At 47.0% G+C, this 22,530-nt stretch overlaps 1 protein-coding gene across 1 annotated transcript in view; it reads left to right on the top strand.

Moving 5' to 3' along the window:
- The first annotated feature begins 450 nt into the window (after window positions 1-450).
- The window catches only part of LOC119389312 (DNA replication complex GINS protein PSF2), a 26,239-nt gene continuing 4,159 nt past the window's right edge, over window positions 451-22,530 (top strand). The window contains exon 1 of the mRNA XM_037656519.2: window positions 451-991. Within this exon, the coding sequence (XP_037512447.1) occupies window positions 476-991 (516 nt within the window). The 5' untranslated portion in view covers window positions 451-475. The remainder of the gene's footprint in view (window positions 992-22,530) is intronic.

Raw genomic sequence — 22,530 nt, 5'->3', positions numbered from 1 at the left:
ATGCAGTGAAATATAGGTTTTAGGACTAGTGGTTTCGGTTTCCACGCCGCCGGCGCCGCCGCCGCCGATACAGTGCTAGAATCCGCCGACGAAAAGTGGCCGTGCGCCGCCGCCGATGATGTACCCGGCGTGCGCCGACGACGCCGCCGCCGCCGACTCGGAACGACCCCCACGCCGCCGCCGGTCGAAACCGCCACGGCGCACACCTCTAGGCATAGGGAAGGAGACACTGCCACGAGCCAGACACTTTTGGTTACTACGAATCTACGGATTCTGCAAAAAAAAAATTGTCCTAATCAAATGTGCGTACACAGAAAAAAACATTGAAGATAAAATTAGCTATTTTTGGCTACAAATTTTTGTCTGTATTTTTGTCTTTGGCTACATTTTGGCTACAGTTTGTCTTGCTTTTGGCCACGCCGCCTCGTCCGACCTGGCAACACTGGTTTGCGCGGGTAGCGTGAACATTGTGAACATGGAGTGTGCGGACGCCGAGTTCCTGGCGGAGAAAACGCAGGTTACAATCATACCGACATTCAGTGCGGAGAAACTGTACCTCATCACTGGCGACGTGGGTCCCTTTGCAGCGGGCTCTCCGCTCAGCGTGCCCCTGTGGATGGCCCTGAACCTGAAGCAGAGGCAGCAGTGTCGCATTGTGCCGCCGGCCTGGCTCGGCAAGCAGTTTCTTGAGGACGTGAAGCAGGAGGAGGCTGGCTCGCCGGTCTTCACCCGGATGCCGTGCGAGCACTACTTGGAGGTGACGCAGATGCTGTTCGATGTGGCCGCCGCCGACATACCGGACGCGAGCCAAGTGCGCACCCTGGTCAAGGACATCTGGGACTTGCGGCAGGCCAAGCTGCGCAGCTCCGTCGACGCCTTCGTCAAGAGCGACGAGGTTCACGCCCGGGTCGACCACCTCACCCTCATGGAGGCGATCGGCGTGCGCCGCCTGCTCTGCGCTGCCCTCGGTCACCTCCACAAGCTGCGTCAGGTAGCCGCACTTCTCGTGGTAGCCGCCGCTGGGCGCGGCTTTCCAGTGTCTTTGTGAACATTACACAAAAAGTCACGCTTCGAAACAAAATGAACATAGCCTCTCGTAATGGCGTTGTGCTTCTTCTGGCAAACCGGTCAATCGGCTGTTGCAATTTCCATACAGTCTTACGCACTTGAGGGGTATTGAACGCAGATACAGAATAAACAGGCGTTAAAAAAAAAAAAGTTGGATAAAAAATATTTTGTACAGTACGAGTAATGCCCACCAAGGAGATCAAAATATGCATTCCCTAGCATAGTCCTTCCAACTTCAAAAACGACAATTTTCTGGAGTGGAGGAGGCGCCCCTCAGCTGGAGCCGCGCTCCGCCATCTTGCCATAGGCAGAAAGCGCGCCTTCCGCAATGCATGCTGCAGCGGCCGCATAGGTGTTCCAGCTGTTCTCTGGCGTGGTGGCGTCCGGACGTTGTTGGGTACATCGTGCGTTGCGCACGGCTGTGTAAATCGAGCGAAAAGGTACTCTGGGATGACGTTTCAGTTGTAAGCAGAACATTTCGAGCTCGATGAAAACTTCTCTATATGCCGGAACACATGCTGACAGCTCGCAATCTCTCTCTAATTTCACATTTGACAGTCATTCTTTTTTCCTAACCGGTTTCGTAAGGACCCAAATGTTCAAAGCACATCGGGGCAGGCTGTTTCACGGGAAGTCTGGAAGCCAAAAGACGGCGATCACATATGTTAGAGGCACTTCTCGCCGAATTATTTCGACCGGACTAGGCTACGATCTGGGAGTTGTCAGACTAGCTGTGCTTGACGCATTTGTAAAACACTTGCACAACCAGCAATACACATTCTTGTGCTTGTTGATACCACTGGTGCGGAACGCGAATAGGAAAATAATGCACCGTTTGCTATTCGTTGAAATTATATAAATAGGCGATATTTCGTTATCGGTTGCCCTGTTCGTGTTATAAAATGGTAGTTCGCAACTACAAGGTTAAGTAGCGTCACTTGGGCAATACACAAGGACCTGTTTTTCTTACATTCGTGCCTTTCTTTTGTTATATTTGTATTCGCTTTATGCAGTGCAGTGAGTAAAACCAGTAGGTCTGAACTGTGCAATGTTCTTTCCATTTGCAAATAAAGCGACCTAACCGAGGCCTCGGGGTACTCCGGTAGTTATATGTGTTCAAATTGAAAAAAGTTGTTGAAGATGTGACAGTTGCATCACCTACACGGCAGCATTATGAAGAAATGCTTCATGTTTCCCAAGGGGAGATAAAACAGCTCAAGATAAAAAATTCTGCAGCAGAGACATTGCAGACTGACCACAAAGAGCGAGGCTCGATCCTCACGCAATAATAAAGGAGATCAAGGATCAAAAGCTCATGTCTGAGTAGGGCAGGGCGATGTTTACTGCTGTCTTTTCTCATACATACAGCAACCCCTAGGGCACGAAAAGACCAGAAAGGCACGTACTCCATCCGAGCTGCGGGTGTTTGTGTTAACGCTGCACTTCTATTCTCCATCAGCTTACGAGTATGTACGCTCGAAGTTTAATCGAGCACTGTCAGCAGAGCGCACTATACAAGAACGGTATACAGAATTCCAGCAAAGGAAATGCTGGCTTCACAGATGAGTCACTGTCTCAAAAAAGTTAGCCCAATGCAGCACAAAAACTCTACTGTACTCTGATTGTTGATGACAAATGAGGAAACATGTTGAGATTGATGGCAACTAAGTGGTTAGATATGTGGACTTTGGGACTGGAATACATGATGACAGACTGCATGTGTAAATGCTCGTTGGCATAAACTTACGACAAAGGATGCCACTTGGGCGTTTTTAATTGATTCATTGACAGGATAAGAGAGCCGAGCCAACAAAATAGTATTGAAAAGTTGTATATCTGTTGAAATAGTATCGACTGCAAGCTGAATGCTCATATTTGAAGCACGTCCATGCAAAGCCAAATGACTATTGGTTTTAGAGATTTTGAGCTTGTCTTGAGAAAAGAAATGGCTTTCAAGCCTTGACGAACATATATCCTTCTCGATGAGCATATCTTGAGTGTGGTGCTTTGGACACCCACATTTATATTCCGCTCAAAGAAAGTAGCCGAACTCCATATATGCATAAGACTCCGTCACATGCCAAACGAAATAAACAGGAAAATGAGTGCCGAGAAGTGAGGTCTGCTCTTACGAGGATAATTATTAAAAAAAAAACAGTGATACAGGCCCTTCTTCGGTGTGCATGCTTACAAGGAAAATGCCAAAAGAAACAGAATAAAACTGACTGCATTCTTATCTGCCATTTGGCTTCTTATTCTTGACAACTTCTCTCTTAATGCTCGCCATAACTGTTAAAAACCACGACGAAAAGACGCGGTCAGCGCGGCGGGCGCGCTTTGGCTCCCGTTTCTTGCCTATGGCAAGATGACTGCGGCGCGGCTTCACTGCGGCCCATTGGTAAGTATAGGTGGCCTCCACTCCAGCAAGTTTTATTTAAACATCCTTGGTGCTGACAGAGTTCTTCATAGGCTCTGGCAACGTTACGACATCTACAGTGCCTCAATAAACATCTGCCAGAGCCACGTACTCTTCCCATCTCGTACTACACAGCCTTCAGTCTTCTCTCACCAAGATGATCCTGGCAGCACCTCCTTGAAATGCTTGGCAGCTGCCCCGAAAAAGTCGCTGGTTTAATTCCGGTTGTGGCAATCGCATTTCAGTGGAGGCAAAATGGTACAGGCCTGTGCACATACTTAGGTACACGTTAAAGAACCCCAGGTGGTTGAAATTTCCGGAGCTACAGCGTGCCTCATGATGATATTGTGGTTCAGGCAAGTAAAACCCAAGAAATGACATACATGAAATACCTGGTGGGTTTCAGAGTACTGCTGCCTCGTTGATGGACTTTAGCTTGTGGCGGTCCGTCGGGAGGCCAGGAAGGATGCTGACAATAGTCTGATCGGCCTTGTGCTGATAATTGTGAGCATGACCAGGTCAGGGGCCTAACAGCACTGAGCAGCCAAGTGTCACTCATAGGTAGGCATATTTCTAGCTAATATGTCATTCGATTTAAACCATCAAATGCAAATGTTAGCAGTTTTTTTATTAATGCATTGAAGCACAGCTTTTATTTTAACTTCAGCTCTGTTCCCCATCGTGTATACCTGTCAGAAATAGCCTCCAACAATTCTCTTTGGAAATGTTCTTGTAAAGCACGTTTATGTTCCCTGGTGATTTCTTTAAAATAACATAGTCTAGCAATTGGGTTCATACTTCATTGTCAATGACTTCTAACAAATCGTCGACATAAGTAAACAGTAGATGATTGGAAATTCTTTTTCTGACTTTACATTTTAGAGCCCAGCACACTGAATATTTGCGGCACTTCAGAAGTATCCCACAGCATTTTGCAAAGCTTGTGCTCTGCAGTGCGCTTTGAAACAAAAAGCTGCTTTCACTTTTCTACTTCATATGTGCTAGTTTGGAAGGACTTGAGATTTCAGAGTTAATTTTACAATGAGTGTGCTATACTAATCTATCAAACAATTAAATTACAATGTTTAAACATGAAATCTCAGGGGGGGGACCCCTCGTGACGCATGCCCGTGGGCTCTTCATCATAAAGACACTTGTCTGCATATGTAAAGTGCCATATAACTCGAGAAAAAAAAGAGCACACGGCAGTGTCAGATTTGAGTAAAGCAGAACTTTGTGCACGTCCAAAGAAAGAAAAATCAAGGCTGTAGGAAGAACCCTTTCGGAAGGCGAGGTGGTTTGGGAAGTGCATAGCTGAGGTGAAACACTTGACTATACTGTACATTGAGCTGGCAGTGCAAGTCCTTCAGGCCAGTAGCAGACTGGTTTAAGCAGCTGCATAAAGTGTGTGACTTATTACAAGGTTTTTATTAATGATCATCTGTGAACTTGACAACTTATTGTCAAGTTTCAGCCAGGCTCGCCTTTCACCCATCTCATGCACCTGCTCACTTAAGGACATAATTTAGCCGTGAAGTAGAAACACAAAGAAAGGGAGGAACACAACGACAGGATGAGCGGCTGTGCACGGTTATGTTCCTTCCTTTGTGCATGTTTCTACTTCGGGGCTAAATTATGTCTTTACCGTAAAATGCCGAGCAAGTGCCCCCACCCGAGCAAGTGCCCCCCTGCCTTTTTCGGAAGGTCTGAAACAAGCGCCAGTGACCGAGCAAGCACACCTCTCCCTCCCTCCCCCTCCTCCCCTGCGGCCACTTTTTTTCACGACGAGCATCGCTTGTGTAAAAAGAACCACAAGAATGATTACACTGAATGCGTATCTAATGTTGTTTATGAAATTCCGTTGTCATGTGGCCGGTCGTATATTGGTCAAACCGGTAGCTGCTTCAATGGTTTGACAGTGACGAGGGGGAATAAAAACTAAATAAATAAAGCATTTCATTAGGAACATGGATGGGCATTTTTATTTTTAGCGGCTCTCCCGCCGCCATCTTGAATTTCAGTCCGGGACCGAGCAAGCACCCCCCCTCCAAATCTGGTCGGATTATACTTCACCGTAGGGGGGGGGGGGGCGCTTGCTCGGAATTTTACGGTAAGTGAATACACACTAGGCCAGCAAACAGTCTTGTTAAAAGCTGCTCATTTGCATCTATCTTGGACTAATGTTCATTGTAGTCCATGCAACTTAGTATGTAATTGTAGTTGTCATGTTCTGTAATATAAACGCAGCATGAATTTATCACAACTTGTAATATCTTGCATTCTTTCCTGTTCGCATGGCAAACACGACAAGCATGACGAAGGTCCGTGTAATTTTCTTTACATTACTCGTGTCTGCAATGGGACCAAGCTCCTTTCATTATCATCCTTATGAGCCTCACCTTGTTTGTGTGCCATGGCTGAGGTATGAACTCGAAAAACTAGTGTTGCTTAGTGCAAAATGTCTCATCTCTTGGGATGCTCCGCAACTCTTTTTAATTCAAGTACCCCCAAAGGCCCAAGTATGTGTTACATGGGAGTGTTACAATAAATCAGTGACGGCTTAAACACAACCAAGCAGATAAAACATGTTAAAATAAAGACCAAAAAGCCACTGATAGCTACAGTGCACACATTCAACAGTTAAAAATGCATGAGCAGTACAATGGTACATCTTAAACCTTCAAGTCCTATATGGGTGCACATAATAGGAGCAAATAGAAGAGCCTAAATATGTCTTGCCAGCAGATACGGCATGTGAAGGAACTTTAAGAAGGAAGCACAAAAGAAAAAAGGAGCACACTGTCGTCTTGAATGAATAAGTGAGGATCCTAACTAGGACATCGTTATGATTTAGAGTAAATTTCATCTGGTAGCATATTCAAGTTACTAGTCGCGAGAGGTGAGTAACTCAAGGAACTGGTACAGGCTGCACGTTAAAGAGATGATCAAGGCGTGGCTAGAGACGACAAGTAGAGCTTGTGAAAATCCAGAAATATTTTGATGTTTTCGCAGAGAAGCGGGCTGCCTTGTTTTGGACCGATTGATGGGGTTTCCAGATAAGTGCTGCACATTCCATTATTGAACGAAGCAGTGTTGTGGAGTATAAGTTACACCTAATGTAGCTAAGGGTCTTGCTTGAACTGTTAGTAAATGCGTGTGATGATTTCATGAAACATTTCAAGTTAAGTGAATTTCCAAGTGCCCCGGGCGCCACTTGGAAGGGTGCACCGAGCCGAGTCCCCCCGACATGCGCTCGGGGGCTTCCTGAGGACACAAACGGGGCACTAGCGCCCCGCGCCTCGTGGAAAGGTCGCCCCTACAGGTTCAAAACCAGTGGGGGCATGCCCCCACACTGTTCCAACACCCCCTTCCTCGCCTTCTCCCCTGGTACCACATGTGAGGCTAGAGACTCCTTTGACTAGTTAAATGGTGCTCCTTTCCTTCAAACAAAACACAATCTTCTGGAAGCCTGTGGCTTCCAACATCCACTTTGTCGGCGCTTTGTCTGCGTAATCAGCACTGCCTTTTTTCGTCTGGTGCAGCGTATCTTCTGTCTTGAAATTGTTCTCGAGGAGGTGAAGGCTTGCGCTATATTCTGTAGCCCTTGCATAAGCACATCTCTGTGCCACGACTTCGGAATGCCTCTTGTTCTCTCCTTTTTCTTTTTTTTTCCTCATATCCAAGCCCATGAAAACCATTGAGATAAAAAGGTCGGGGCAAGCCCGTTTCTACATAAGCATGATTTTAACCATCAACGTACCTATGCAGGGTCGTAGACAAAAATATTTTTTCTGGGGTTCTGACTTCCCTTTATGTGTGATCTGGCATGCTTTTGTACGTGCGTGCATATACATACATATACAATATGTAATAATATCGGGGCAGTGGGAGGTTCAACCATCAAACCTCCTTCTAGCTTCGGCACAAAACTTATCGCTTGATATGTTCGCTTTCTTCTGGTTCAGCCCAAACGACCTTGGTTCTTCCACACATAATAACTGCAGTGAAAATCGGAAAGGGGAAGCGCTGCCCACGGTCTTGTTGCTTAAGGGTTGCGATCGAGCAGCTCTTTATCAACTCATCAGACATGTCAGCCTCCAAGCTTACGACGATCTTTCATGGGCAGACGTCGGGATGAAATAACGAAACAAAAAAAAAACTAAGTATGGGCTTTGCTGCAAGGTTTCTTTCTTGTCTTTTTCAAATCAGAAACTCGTTCACAGACTGCTTTCTGCCATCAAATTGCGTCACCCCTCCTCTTTTTTCTCTGTATCGGTACCTTCCCCACGACATTTTTCCCAATCAGCGTGCGTAGGATGGGGTTGGCTATGAGGAATGATGTCTCCAAAGTAATTTTTGAGAAGACTTCGTGGTGTGGTCATCTTCATGTGAAGAGGGAGGTGTCACGTGTGAACTCACTCGCTCACCATATTAACAGTTGCGTTCCTAGTCTGTAGACAAAGTCGCGATCTCGGAAGTGCTTGCTGCAAACATGTGCACGAGACTTCGGCTCATTGCCCCTTCTAAGCTAGCTTTATCAGCCATGCGTCATGATGTTCGTTATCCTTGAAGTAGAACCGTAAATGTGAAATTACACCCTGCTCTTTTTGCATGCGCGGTGCACTAATTGTGTCACACAGCATCACCGAAAAGATTGGCCACGCTTTCCAAGCTCTTGTTGTTTCTAGATGCCAGTGCACATGAACTGGTTGTGAAACGAGGCTGATTGAAGGGGGAAACTCAAAGAAAAAATCGTGCTCGTGCCGCCGGCTTCTCGTCATTAGAGCAAGGTTCCGTGAAGCAAGGTGACATCACGTGATCGTGATGTCATAGCATGTCAACTGCAGCGCCCGTGTCTCCAGTGGTGGGCCTCATGCTTCATAGCACCAAAGAGATGCAGGAAGTAGAACTGCAATGGCAAATTATCCTATTACGATCACATTCGTGCCATTATTACTGTGAACTGAGCTTTAACAAGCAAGAAAATTGCGAAAAACTGAAGGATATATACATGTACTAACGCCCTTACACGTTTCTCGTATAGTGATCACAAACGCAGTCCAGCCATGATTTGCAGATAGCTATTCATCTTGATATCTTTCTCATTCCTTTCGTTTTGTTATTTTGCTTCTGCCGGTGAGCGCGGTGGCAATAACAGCAGCCAGGTGTAGTCTGACCCCAGTGATGTTGACGTAGTTTATACGAGCAAGCCTCGCAGCAGTTCTGCGTTGGATTTCGCACGTGTTCTGCGGCTGTCCCACAGAGAACTATGGGGCTTTGATGGTTTTGATCTCATGGTGCATTCCTCCTCACTGGTACCCTCCCTTCTGCTCTTAGGATGCGTGCCGCATGCCGCGGGCGGATTGAGTGGCCCTGCATGGCCCTGCTCTGCCGCGGCTCTCTTCACGGCATGGCGCCTCTGCTCGAGTTCTCCAAAAGAAAAACGCCATTAATACAAACGAAAAATTAAATACGCGAGAACATAAACAGTATTTGGCAATCGGACGCCTCGCATGCCGTAGACGAAAACGACACTTTGCTTTCCGTCGGTTGGAGCCAGGCTTCGTACGCAGAAAGAGCTGCTGCCGCCGCCGCGAGAGCGTGGGGGGTCATTGCAGACTCACTGAAATGTAATCCTGCTTCCGTGTTGAGATCTTCGCTTCGAGGCTGTAAGCCTGCAACCACATCTATCGCGGCAATCATGAAAGCCGCGGCTTCACTGCACCGCGGCCGAGCAGCAGCACACATGGTGACATGTGATGGAGCTTTCTTATTCACTGAGAGCAATCAGATTCGTGACGACATCGCTTCAGCACTGAGTCTGGGGCGAGAGAAATTGAGTAAGAGATATTCGGTCTTCGCTTATGGCCTTGACTTATCTTTTCACACCCAACCTGCACGCATCCTTCAATGCCCCTGCTCATTCCACCTCAACTTCATATTTCTCGTTAGCGTACCTTTAAGGTTCCTAACTGACTGTGCATATCGGACGCCCAAGCAGGAAAGTTACACAAGAAAAACATCTATACTCTCGTGTTTTACCCACTGCCTCGGGGGAGAAGGCGGATCATGAACATCGACTTCACTGTCAGATTCAGTGAGGCGGTAAGCTACAATGACACTTTATTTTCTGCTAATAGAGCTCAAGATTTTAAGTTTGATGTTTCATGTAAACGGGTTATGGTGGCTACATGAGATGGTATCATCGTCATCTGGTCTATATACTCTGGATGAGGCACGAAACACACACAAAAATGGCTAATGTTTCAAATTGATAACGTTGCCATTTGAAATAACTTTCCCCTAAATGTCATATCTGAAGGCGATTTGGCACCGCGATTCCAACAACATATATCTACCTCCAAAATGACTTAAAATATGGATGACTGTTCTTAAATATAGTTTTGTTTCACGGTTATGTATCAACACATCTTGACCGCAGGGGTTCACTCAACAAGAAAATGCTTCAGACAAGTCATGCCTGTGTAGCTCATGACCACACTTATTAAAAAAATAATGATTAAAAAAACATGCGATGAAGACAGTCACGTGCAGGCCGCTGTTCACTAGCGAGATGTCCGCGGGCCACGTGTTTGAGACCCCTGGTCTAGACTGCAGCCGACAGTGGAAATATGTGACCGGAGAGCGACAGCTCCTTTCTTAATGCGTGTGCGCCATGTCAAATATAAAGAACACGTTTTTCTTGGCAAGCAATGATCACAATAAAAATGAGCACTGGCGCCGCAAAAGGCAACAGGGCTTGCCGGAACGAATTTTTGAATGCATCATTAGCATTGATAAAAGAAAATGTAGGCATAGTATGCAGATTTGATGTACGCAATAAATAATTTTGAACAATACATTTCATGGTGATGTAGCCAAAAATGACAAGAACCGTTTAAATGCCTACTTCGTCGATCTCTTTTGTGTGGTTGTATGTAATTTACGAACTTTTCGTGCAAAGCGAGACAACAGGACAGCGGCAAGGTTCATTTCTTCTTTCACATTTTTTCTAACCTTGGGGACTTCTGGTGTGTCATACGATGCGTGGATGTGCAAGACGGCTTTAGTCCACTGTAGTGAACAATCAATGAAGAAATCGCTCATTCACTTGCCCAGAACAGGCAGATGGCTTTTTCTTGCACATAAATAATAATAATAACAATAATAATAATAGTAATAATGTAGCGAAGCGTTGGAAGTCTGTAATGGGTCGCCCTCTCGAGCGCTTTCTAGTGGGTTGTCCTCTTCGGCTCTTCTCTGACGGCACGCTCCTCGCGCTCAGAGTCTGTGCTCTGTCTTGACTGTCGCCGTTGTGCTTCGTCGACTAGTAGCGTTAATAAACGCCTTTATAATTTGGTGGAGAGTGCTGCGCCGTCCAACCAGCTTCGGTCTCCATTCGATGCCCCTGGCCCTTCGATCCCGTACCGTGCCCTCTACCATGCCTCAAGATGCCGCCCAGCAAACGCTTCCCCCTGTACAGACACCATGCCCCGGTGTCCCCTGCATCCACGACTCTCCTGTCTTCACCGGCGCGGATGGCACTGACGTGGAGGACTGGCTAGCGATATACGAGCGCGTGAGCTATCAAACTGCGAAAGCCCTCAGCGAAGCCCATCGAACGTGATAGACATGTTTGTGGACAGTGTTCGTGCATCTACCCGTATCGACACTGGAGCCGCCGTATTCGTTATGGACACAAAGCTTAGCCGAATACTGCGAAAAGTGACGATGCCACTTTCCCGGCTCTCCCTTCGTACAGCCAGCGCCCAAAGTATTCACCCTACAGCGGTGTGCACAGCCCGCGTCATAATTAAGGACGCTATGTACGCCGTTGAATTGATCATAATTCCTGCATACTCTCACGACGTCATCCTCGGATGGGATTTTCTCTCCCGCCACGGCGCCATAATTCATTGCGCACCAGCCGAAATAGAACTCTCACCATTCTCTAATTTGACGCCGGCAGACAGTCCATCGGCTGCGAGCAAGGTACTCGTCAAAGACGACATCAGAGTGCCTGCACACTTGTCAACGGCGGTGTTAGTCTACTGCGCCAGTCTATCCGACACCGTTGCACTCCTCTCACCGTATGACTGTGTTTGCACGAGGAAAGGCTTGCTGGTGCCTTTCGCGACCGTTCAAGTCACTCAGGGCAGCACCTCTATTTTTGTAATCAACCCCTCCCCGTACAGTGTTACTTTAGTGCGTGGGGAATGTCTCAGCAGCATGGAACCCCTCGAAGACGCACAAGTTATGGACGAACCCGATGACACGCACGGGCGCAGTTCCAGTACGCTCAGTGCTGTTTCGACGTCTGGTTCATCACCCACTGACGTATTTGGTTCCTCCATAGCTGACAACCTTACACAGATCCAGCGTTCCCAGCTTCTGGACCTGTTGGAAGAATTTCGTTCTTCGTTCGATGTCGCGCAATCTTCTCTCGGCCGCACGTCTGCTGTCACGCATTGCATTGACAACCGCCACTGCGGCAACGTTCAGATCGCGTCTCTCCCACAGAACGCGGCGTAATCAACGAGCAAGTCGACGACATGCTTCAATGCGATGTTATTCGACCCTCTCACAGCCCCTGGGCGTCTCCTGTCGTTCTTGTTGCGAAGAAGGACGGTTCTGTGCGGTTCTGTGTGGACTACAGACGACTAAACAAGATTACTCGTAAGGACGTGTATCCACTGCCGCGAATAGATGACGCGGTTGACAGCCTGCAAGGAACCGAATTCTTTTCATCTCTTGATTTGCGCTCAGGGTACTGGCAAGTACCTATGGCTGATGACGCTCGACCGAAGACCGCCTTTGTCACGCCCGACGGCCTGTACGAATTCAACGTCATGCCGTTTGGGCTGTGTAATGCGCCCGCCACCTTTGAGCGCCCGATGGATACCGTTCTGCGTAACCTGAAATGGCACACGTGCTTGTGCTACCTCGACGACGTCGTTGTTTTTGCTCCGGACTTCTCCACGCATCTTCAACACCCACGGCATGTTTTGATGCGTTTGAGCGACGCCAGTCTGCAACTGAATCTAAAGAAGTGCCGATTTGCGGCACGGCAGCTGACAATCCTCGGCTACGTCGTATCCAAGGACGGAATTTTCTCCGATCCAGCCAAGCTTCGGGCTGTGACCGAGTTCCCCAAACCTACGTCCGTCAAAGAACTGCACAGTTTCCTAGGACTGTCTTCCTACTTTCGGCGCTTCATTCGAAATTTCGTGACTATCATATCGCCACTGACAAAGCTCCTCAGAAGTAACGGGCCCCTCTATTCATGGTTATCAGAGTGCTACGACGCTTTCGCAAAGCTCCGTCGTTTGTTGACGTCGCCTCCCATACTACACCACTACGACCCTTGTTGGCCTTGGCACTGTTCTTGCGCAGCGCAAACCAGGGTTCCCTGAATATGTCATGGCATATGCAAGTCGTACGCTTACTAAAGCCGAGACCAATTACACCATCACCGAAAAGGAATGCCTGGCGATCATCTGGGCCTTTATGAAATTCCGACCTTATTTGTATGGTCGCCCATTTGATGTCATCACCGACCATCATGCACTATGCTGGTTGTCGTCATTGAAGGATCCCTCAGGCCACCTCGCTCGCTGGGCACTTCGCCTACAGGACTACGATATCCGCGTGCTGTCCCGCAGTGGACGCCAGCAAGCTGATGCCGACGCACTCTCGCACTCCCCCTTGCCTGACGACAATACCCACAGCTCAGTGTCTCACAATGCCGTTTCTTCTGTCGACATTCACACCATCGCTACTGAACAGCGCAAGGATCGCTGGATTGCCTCACTGATAGACTTGCTGACTGATTCATCGGCAACACCATCCACTCGCATGTTGTGTCGTCAAGCCCACCATTTTGCCGTTCGCGACGACCTCCTCCCCTGATGCAATTACGGTGACGGCTGCCAGTGGCTACTCGTAATACCCCGCAGTCTGCATTCTGACATATGCGAGTCGTTCCACTCTGATCTGCAGTGTGCACACTCTGGGGTATCGAAAACATACCACCGCATTCGCCAACGGTACCTTTGGCGAGGGATGTACCGCTATGTGCAGAAGTTCGTTCGCTCCTGCATCGATTGTCAGCGGCAAAAAACTTCAACGCACCTGTCGCTGGCAGGTCTGCAACCTCTACCTTGCCCTGACCAGCCGTTTGGGCACATTGGCATCGATTTGTATGGACCACTTCCTCTAACGTCGGCTCGTAACTACTGGGCCATCATCGCTGTTGACCACCTTACGCGATACGCCGAAACTGCCGCCCTTCCAGCGGCTACAGCACGTGATGTTGTCTCCTTCCTGCTGCACCGATTCATGCTGCGCCACGGTCCACCCTAGGAGCTGCTCAGCGATCGAGGTCGTATCTTCTTGTGGGAAGTCATTGAAGCCAATCTCAGAGTGCAACGTTGTTCACCGGAAAACTACTGCTTACCACCCGCAGACGAATGGCCTCACCGAACGCTTTAACCGCATGCTCGGCGACATGCTCTCGATGTACGTCGCTGCCGATCACACAAATCAGGATGCCATTCTGCCTTTCGTCACCTACGCCTATAATACCGCCCCTCAGAGCACTACTGGTTTCTCACCCTTTTTCTTATTGTACGGCAGGCGCCCATCGCACACAATCGACACAATTCTTCCATACAAGCCGGATCCGTCTGAGTGTGCACCTATTTCTGCCACAGCCAGACTTCCTGAGGAGTGTCGGGAGCTTGCCAAGACATTTCCTATGCATGACCAAGAGCGGCAGAAGAGCATCCATGGTGACACCACCACTTCTGCGCCCACATTCCTCCCTGGAGCGCTCTTATGGCTCTCGGTATCTACCACTGCAACTGTCCTCTCTTCCAAACTGCTGCCCAGATACGACGGCCCCTACCGTGTCGTCGAACGCACATCCCCAGTCAACTACCTGATCGAACCCATTGAACCATCTTCGGACATGCGCCATCGAGGGCGTGACATTGTCAATGTGGAGCGCCTGAAGCCCTACCATGACCCGCTCATAGTGACAAGCAGTTAGGTCGCCAGGCGGCTCCCTTTTCGTACCCGGGGTAATTGTAGCGAAGCGTTGGAAGTCTGTAAGGGGTCACCCTCTTGAGTGCTTTCTAGTGGGTCGTCCTTTTCGGCTCTTCTCTGACAGCACGCTCCTCACGCTCAGAGTCTGCGCTCTCTCTTGACTGTCGCCATTGTGCTTTGTCAACTAGTGCCGTCAATAAACACCTTTAGAATAATGATAATAATAATAATAATATATTAATAAATCATTGCCATCACGAAGGGCGCGGAAATATATCTGCCAAGGGCGCCGTCCTATCTAGTTACGCCACTGCTCGGAGGGCTCACTCGGACTCAAGCTCACCAAAATTTTCCTCAACCGGACTCACTCGGACTCAGACTTGTTCAATTTTTTCTCATTCAGACTCACTTGGACTCAAACTCGCCTAAATATTACTCACTTGGACTCATTCAGACTCACGAATCGATCCGAGTCTGAGTGGGTCTGAGTGAGCCGACTCATGAGTCCGTTAGCGTATTGTCACATGGTCGTGACGTCGACGAAGGCAGCAGTCGGCGTGTCCAAGATGAAACTTTTTATTTGGCCGAACTTGTGGCTTTGAAACGGAAAGTCAAACTACAGCAATACACACTGTACATTGATAGCGCCGAACAGAGCGTCGGCCGTCGATAAAACTGCTCTGCGGTAAGGCACGTCGGCATTTATACATGCAGCATCGAATATTCGAGCCTTATTGCTGGTGGCCGCGTTGGGTTGAGAATATTCTCAACTGTTTGCGTTTTCGCGCTCAGGCCATAAGAAGATTCTAAGACAATCTCGAAGGTTCCCAGGCATAAGGGCACGGCTCGCGCAAGGCGGCGGCTACGCGTGCAGCAGACTAGTTACATAAAAATGACAAAAAGAAGCGCGCGTGGCAGTATAATTAGATCTTTTGATCAGGATGTCAACACACTTAAATGCCACTATCTTGCATAATCGGTGCTCTACGATACTCATTTTGATCTTATACCTTCACATACGAGTTATCAATGATTGCAAGCTAGTAAGGACATTTTTATTGAAAGATATGACTGACAAGAGACATTTTTATCCAGAACTTCCTTTGAAAAACCTTGCGGGGGGGGGGGGGTTGTCTAAAGTGTTGGAAGTATCTGTGAGTAGAAGTGAGTGTCAACGTGAGCCGTCATAAGGCTGATAGTAATGCTGAATTTGAGTAGTTATCACCATAGGTCGGCAAAAAAAATTTGGAGCTCACTCAGACTCACTCAAAAAATGTATTGTGTGCTTAGGGCTCACTCGGACTCGGACTCACCAAAATTTTTCTCAACCGGACTCACTTGGACTCAGACTCACCAAAATTTGTCTCAACCAAACTCGCTTAGACTCAAACTCACCAAAATATTACTCGCCCGGACTCAGACTCGTCGCTCAATCTGAGTCTGAGTGAGTTGACTCATCAGTGAGCTTGCCGACTTATAGTCAGAAGGGCTAATTATTTGCCTATTACGCAATCATCTGCAAATAGTCTAAATGTAGGTGTAGTAATATTACTGGGCTGGTATTGTCTAGCGATGCATTATATCTTATTCTATGCTAGTCTTAACATCCATGGCCAGCACAACCTGCTGATAACATGGCCATTCGCTCTTCCCTTCACTATGCTTCATTCATTGGCTCCTCTTTTCCTGGCCAAGTGCTCCTCCTGCCCATGGCAAGGAGGAAGAGCGGCAAGTGCACATACCAGCGAGTGGACAAACAGGTATTGTGGATGACGAGCAGACGACATGTTGACGTCACGGTGAATGCTGAGAAGATGAGGAATGTTTCTTGAAATTTGTGGGGCGCCTGCGGCTTGTAGCACTGCTGCATTTGGCATTGTTGATCGTGATGGCATTCTGAACTCGATGCGCATATTTACTTGAAATGTTAAAAAATTATCGGAAGTGGTTTAGAGGCCCTTTAATAACCTGTTATCAGCTACCTTGTTGAAAGGCTTCGCACGATTGATAAATACACCATCTATTTATGATGGGTCATCAGTTGCTTTGTATACATAGTAGACTAACTCGGATAACTGAATCTCTCATGAGTGGGCCTGTTGGAACTCATCTTCATTAATGACTGTGCTGGTATTTCGTTAAGGAAATATCTAACTGCAGTGTGTACTGGTATGTCCATGTGTACTTCTATCATATGCCGTAGGCACATTTCATGAATTGAATTCCCTCCTTTTTCATGACCCCTCAAATGGCTACAGGTTTTCCTTTTCTAGAGTTCCACCCACACATTTGAAGTCAGCCAGTGTACCACACTTGTTCCTTGTTCTGCACCTTGAAGAGCTTCAGCAGAATCCAGCTGGGTGATGTGGCACCACTCTACAGTGTGTTCTGGTCTTACATCTATACATGGTGTAAGCTGCATGTTACCTCCATAGCTTTGGCACTGTCGTGTGCATGCTGCAAAGTAAGGGCACAGAACTTTCTAGCAGTGGTTGCTCCCATAGCTGGCAGTTTTTATTGTGATAGCAATTATATGGACAGTCTAGGCTGATTTTTGCCATTGCCGCCGTCATGCACCGTGTATGTATATGTCTATATATATATATATATAAGTCACAAAGGAAAATAATTCAGAAAAACTTTCCGACGCGCGGAATCGAACGGGCGACCTCTCGCTTTCCAGCGTGCGGCGTTAGACGGTTACGCCACCAACAGTACCATCTTTCAGCCTGCTAACGGCGAGCTATTTATATACACCATTTACTTCAGCATGCGTTCTTAGTCACCACATAGATGGCACGATGTGCATGTGTTGTGCGCTTTAAAGATCGTTGCCCCGCTCCTGCGAACACCATTGCTCTTCGCCCTACAGGGCGTGGTCGCCTTCGTGCGCTTATCTCGACGAAAGAAGGGGGCGGCCTATTAACCCTCTGTCACAAAAGTCGCATATGATTAACATTGCCTGCGCATAATGTCCTAACGTGCGCCATAAAAAGGGTTTCTTTTTTTTTTTTTGTCACTTACGCCCAAGGCGAAAGGGCTCTAATTCTTCGCTAAGAATGGTGTGCCGTAAGCGTACGCGCACCGCTTAGTGTGTGTTAGCGTGGGCCGTAAGACGAGCATCCAAGCTGCTCCTGATCATGTGTCTGTGTTTTGTCTATTTTTATTTTGTCTATTTTTGTTTTTACCTTCAAAACGGCGTATGTACGCGCCAAGATCATCTTTCTTTTCATCAAATGCGATGAGGAGTTTGCTCGCATTAAACCGCAAGCCGATGTCGGCATCCCTCTCCTGAGTGCTGCTAACATCATTGACATCATTCTCTCTACTCAGCTTTTTAAGCTCCAGTTTAAGACGTAACGCTTCTACCTCACACTCGCTTGCTTTAAGTGCTGCTTCTCGCTCTCTTTCTGCTGCCTCTCGCGCCAAGACTCTTTCCTCTCGCTGTCTCGCCTGCTCCTCCTCTATCCACTTTCTCAGTTCCGCTCCTGACAGGCCAAGCTGAGTGCCGATAGATGCAAGCTTTTCCAGCTCCATAGTGAAAGAAAATCTTAGGCACACAAATGAGCGATCATGCACTTATCAATGCAGGTTTTTCACTTTGTTGCCGTTGCTCACACTACAAAACTCTCAGTGCACAAAAAGGATAATTGGCTAAGGTCCCTGACTCGTTCAAGGTGGCTGCTTTGCACCAGAGGTCCTGTCGCGCGGACGCCAGATAATGTCACGACTCAGGGCCGAAGCACAAGCTTCTCCCAAGATGTGGCATGGGGGTTGGGCCTCTGGTGTATGGCTTGCGCCAATCGCCGGTATGAAAGAGTCAAGGGCCTTCTCCAATCAAAGAACAACAAGCTTTAATAATGCGTTTAAACAAAGATAAAGATACTTCCACAATAACCGAACATTTATCTTGAAAACAAAGGTGAATTAGTTATACAGTCTACAATTATTCCGAATAAGTGTAGCATGCATGAAAGTTGAAATATGTAGCGACAATGAGAATATCGGATGGAAGACCAAACAGCAAGAGCTGAACCAACAATTAGAGTTCGCAGTCCACTAAGTCAAGCGATTGACATACGTAACCGGGCGCAGCAGAGTCCTTCAACACCGGCGCCGTTCATGAGCGACCGTCGAAGCTGGCGAGATGGGTCAGCGGCGGCTCGACGAGGACCGGGGGTGCTGGGTGGCTGCGTGGTGTCCCGGGAGTTGCCCAGCGTCGATCTCTTCTCCGGCGCAGAGCAGACTGATGAAGCATAGGATGGGGTCGTATTTTATACGTTTCTCTGGCCGCCGGCCCCAGCTTCTAGTGTAGTGTCGATGCATCCTTGAAGCGGTCACGTAGGCACTGGTTGCTACCGGGCATGGTTCACACTTCATTTTCGGTGTCCTTCACGGGCGAGCCAGTAGCTCACAGACAAAACACCAGTCACGCGGTCGCGTAGGCACACGGTCTAAGACGTAGCACGGATACAACGTCCCATGATTCAGATTCCGCTGTCGGTGACTTTTACGGCAAGCCGTTTAACCATAGACAAAACAAAAGCACATGATCTGCAACGTGGCTCGGACACAACGTCCGGTGGTTCAGACACAACACAAACAAAAGCACATGATCTGACACGTAATTCGGCTGCACGTCTTAAGGCTCTGGATCTGCTGGCGGTGACCTTCACGGCAAGCAGTTCCATACTAGACAAAACAAAATCACGCCACGTAGCTCAGATGTTCGTCTTAAGGCTCATGCTCTGCTGGCAGTGGCCTTCACGGCAAGCAGTCAAAACAAAAATAGACAAAATAAAAATAGACAAAACACAGACACATGATCAGGATCAGCTCGGATGCTCGTCTTACGGCCCACGCTAACACACACTAAGCGGTGCGCGTACGCTTACGGCACACCATTCTTAGCGAAGAATTAGAGCCCTTTTGCCTTGGGCGTAAGTGACAAAAAAAAAACCCTTTTTATGGCGTACGTTAGGACATTATGCGCAGGCAATGTTAATCATATGAGACTTTTGTGACACCCTCGTTGCCATTTGTTGAATCTGGCACATGCAGAATGGCAGTCAACCCAAGTAAGCACAATGACCGTTATTCAATTAGCGGAAATATATACCACTAGCAGCCACCTTTGGCACCCTTCAGTGCAATGCAATATAACCATAACACATTTCTGTGTGCAAGCTTTTCACAAATGGGCTGCATAATAAAGGTCTGCGCACTCCAGGGTGTTACATTTTAGACTCCACCGTAAGTTGGCCATTGGAGAATCATTTAACTTGTGTTTCCTCCCCATGTCACGTGGCATGTGCACTGCCACATTTTAATTGGATTTGAGTGGCCATCCACTTGGCCATGATTTGCGAGAAATCTCAGCTACAAGATTGGCAGTTGTCTGCAACTTTCACTGCCCCAGGTGCTTAGTGGATACACAAGTTTACACGAAACCCAGATATTCTGTGGATACATAATATATGGAGTTTTACACGCCAAAACCACCACATGATAATGAGGCACGCTGTAGTGGAGGGCTCAGTACATGGTTCTTTAGCATTTTGCCTCCATCGAAATGCCACCACCATGGCCAGGAACGGTACACAGGTTTGGAGATACATTGATAATGCCTCAAAATCTTATTCTGCCTATCCCAGTGAACAGATAAGCAAGACTGCTAACTTCTGTTCCTTCCTCAAAACATGGAAGCCATGATCACTGTGGAAGAATAAGGGCTGAATAAGGCCATGATCACTGTGGAAGAACTGCGCGGCGGCGCTGTGGAGAGGGCACACACGCTCACTGTAGTTGTTGGCTCTCGACAATGGCGCTAGTTGTTGCGGGCCTGTCTTGCGCATTGAGCAAATGAGAACATTCGAACACAGTCATTTTGCACGCGTAGCTCTGTAGTGCATTATGGGGAGAAAATGTTTAGTTCTCGTTTTGTGTACCAAGAGATGCCGATCTTCTGGACAAGTTTTAGTGAAGCACAAGTATGCTTTGACGTTGCACTGTTTTCAGAAACGTCATTTGCTTCAGAAGACGATGTATTTACGTTTCCAACTTACAAATCGTACTACATGAACCGCACAGGCAAAAGGAGTGGCTATGCTAATATCAAGTTCAATAGACTGTGAATTGGTGCCTGAATTCTGCTGCATTTCTCCTTTTTATGAAATACTACTATCAGATGTGGTACATCAGTCTTTTGTGTATGTTACCACCCTCCTTGAAATAATGTTACGTTAGTTTTTTTCTTTTTTAGACTCTCTGTTAGAATTTGTGAGTGAAAAAAAAATATGCCTTAATTTTAGGTGGTGACCTCAACATCAACATGTTAGCTGACAGAAGTGTTAAAATAGAACTTGAATCAATGTTAAGCTCGCATTGTCAAAATGTTATAACGGCTTCTACGCGAATCACTCCACAATCATCAACACTCTTAGATCTTTTTATAACCAACTTTGATCGTTCCCTCGTTATGGCTGGCACTTTGATTCACAATATTCGCGACCTACCTGCCTGTATTTATGTTTGCAAGCCAACTCATTAACGTACCCAAACAAGTGCGTGCAGAATTTTCATATACACTTATAAATCCTGAAACATTAATCCTTTTTAAAGAACGCTTAGGCAGAATCGACTGGAGCATTGTGTTTGCAGCGATATTTATGAACAAGTTCCCAGAAATATATCTTCAATGTTTTCCCCTAAAGACGTTTAAAACATCTAAAAAAATGTCGGAAACCTATTTAAACCTATTTAAAAAGAACCGAAACTTTGTCACCGATCACCTCCGTGATGAAAAAAAGCTGTATTATTCGAATCAATTTAACTCAACACAAGGGCGTACAGAAAATGTTTGGAAGGCACTTAACAGTATGCTTAGCATTGCACCGGAGGCAGTAACGAAAATTGTGAAAGATGGGATAGAAATTCAAGGGCCTGACTTAGCTGATGCATTTAACGACTTCTTTTTATCAGTTGGTGGCACTACAACCAGTAGTATTGCTCTAAGATATATGAATAATTGAAGCAACCAAACAATACTTTTAGAGCCAGTTTCAGAGAGTGAATTAGTAGCGACATTTTTAACACTCATTAATAGCAAAGCTGCTGACGCGGGCAATATTCAAATGAAACCTGTTAAATATGTTATTGACATACTAGCACCCTGCCTTACCTACATTTTTAACATATGTCTGTCCACAGGACATTTCCCGCGAAACATGCAGACAGCAAAGGTGACAGTTATCTATAAAAAGGGTCCCAGAAATGACACGTCCAACTCCTATATCGATTCTACCTGTGTTCTCGAAGGGTTTGGAGAAAATAAATTTGAAACGCCCGACTTCTTTTACTGACAAGTTCAGCACAGTATGGCTTCCGAAAAAATGAATTTACTGAGCTTGTGCTACCGGCACAAAAGGAATACATTCTAGAAAATTTTGAATCCCGAAATATGGTACTCAGTCTTTTTCTGGACTTCTCAAAGGCGTTCAACCTCATTAATCATAAAATTCTCCTCCTACAAAAGTTGGATCATTACAGTATAAGAGGCATGGCGCACAAATTAATCACGTCTTACTTGCAACACCGCACTCAGTTCGGCATAATTTAAGGCAAACATTCCGCAACAAAATCCATTAAAACAGGCATCCCGCAAGGAAGCATCCTGGGACCATTCCTTTTTATACTAGGGGTGTGCGAATAGTGAAATTTCACCTCAAATCAAATTCGAATCGAATAGTGCCGAATAGTGGTCAAAGATATCGAATATCTAATAGAATATCGAATATACATAGTGTGTATCGCCGGCTACGGCAACACAAAAGAAAAATCGGGGACGCTACGGCATGCTGACAGTTTTAATACGCACTTGTTCGGGAGTGGCTTTTGTTTAGCTTTTATAGGCGCGCAAGCATATGTTGATAGAAGAGCCGCCATTCCAGTCAGCAGCGCCACTCCTAAACTCATGACTAACAGAGGGCGGTACGGTAGCT

The sequence above is a fragment of the Rhipicephalus sanguineus genome, chromosome 4 (assembly GCF_013339695.2).
Source record: "Rhipicephalus sanguineus isolate Rsan-2018 chromosome 4, BIME_Rsan_1.4, whole genome shotgun sequence".
In the NCBI taxonomy this organism is placed as follows: domain Eukaryota; kingdom Metazoa; phylum Arthropoda; class Arachnida; order Ixodida; family Ixodidae; genus Rhipicephalus; species Rhipicephalus sanguineus.
The sequence above is the reverse complement of the archived record's forward strand: the minus strand, read 5'-3'. Positions and strand labels throughout refer to the sequence as shown.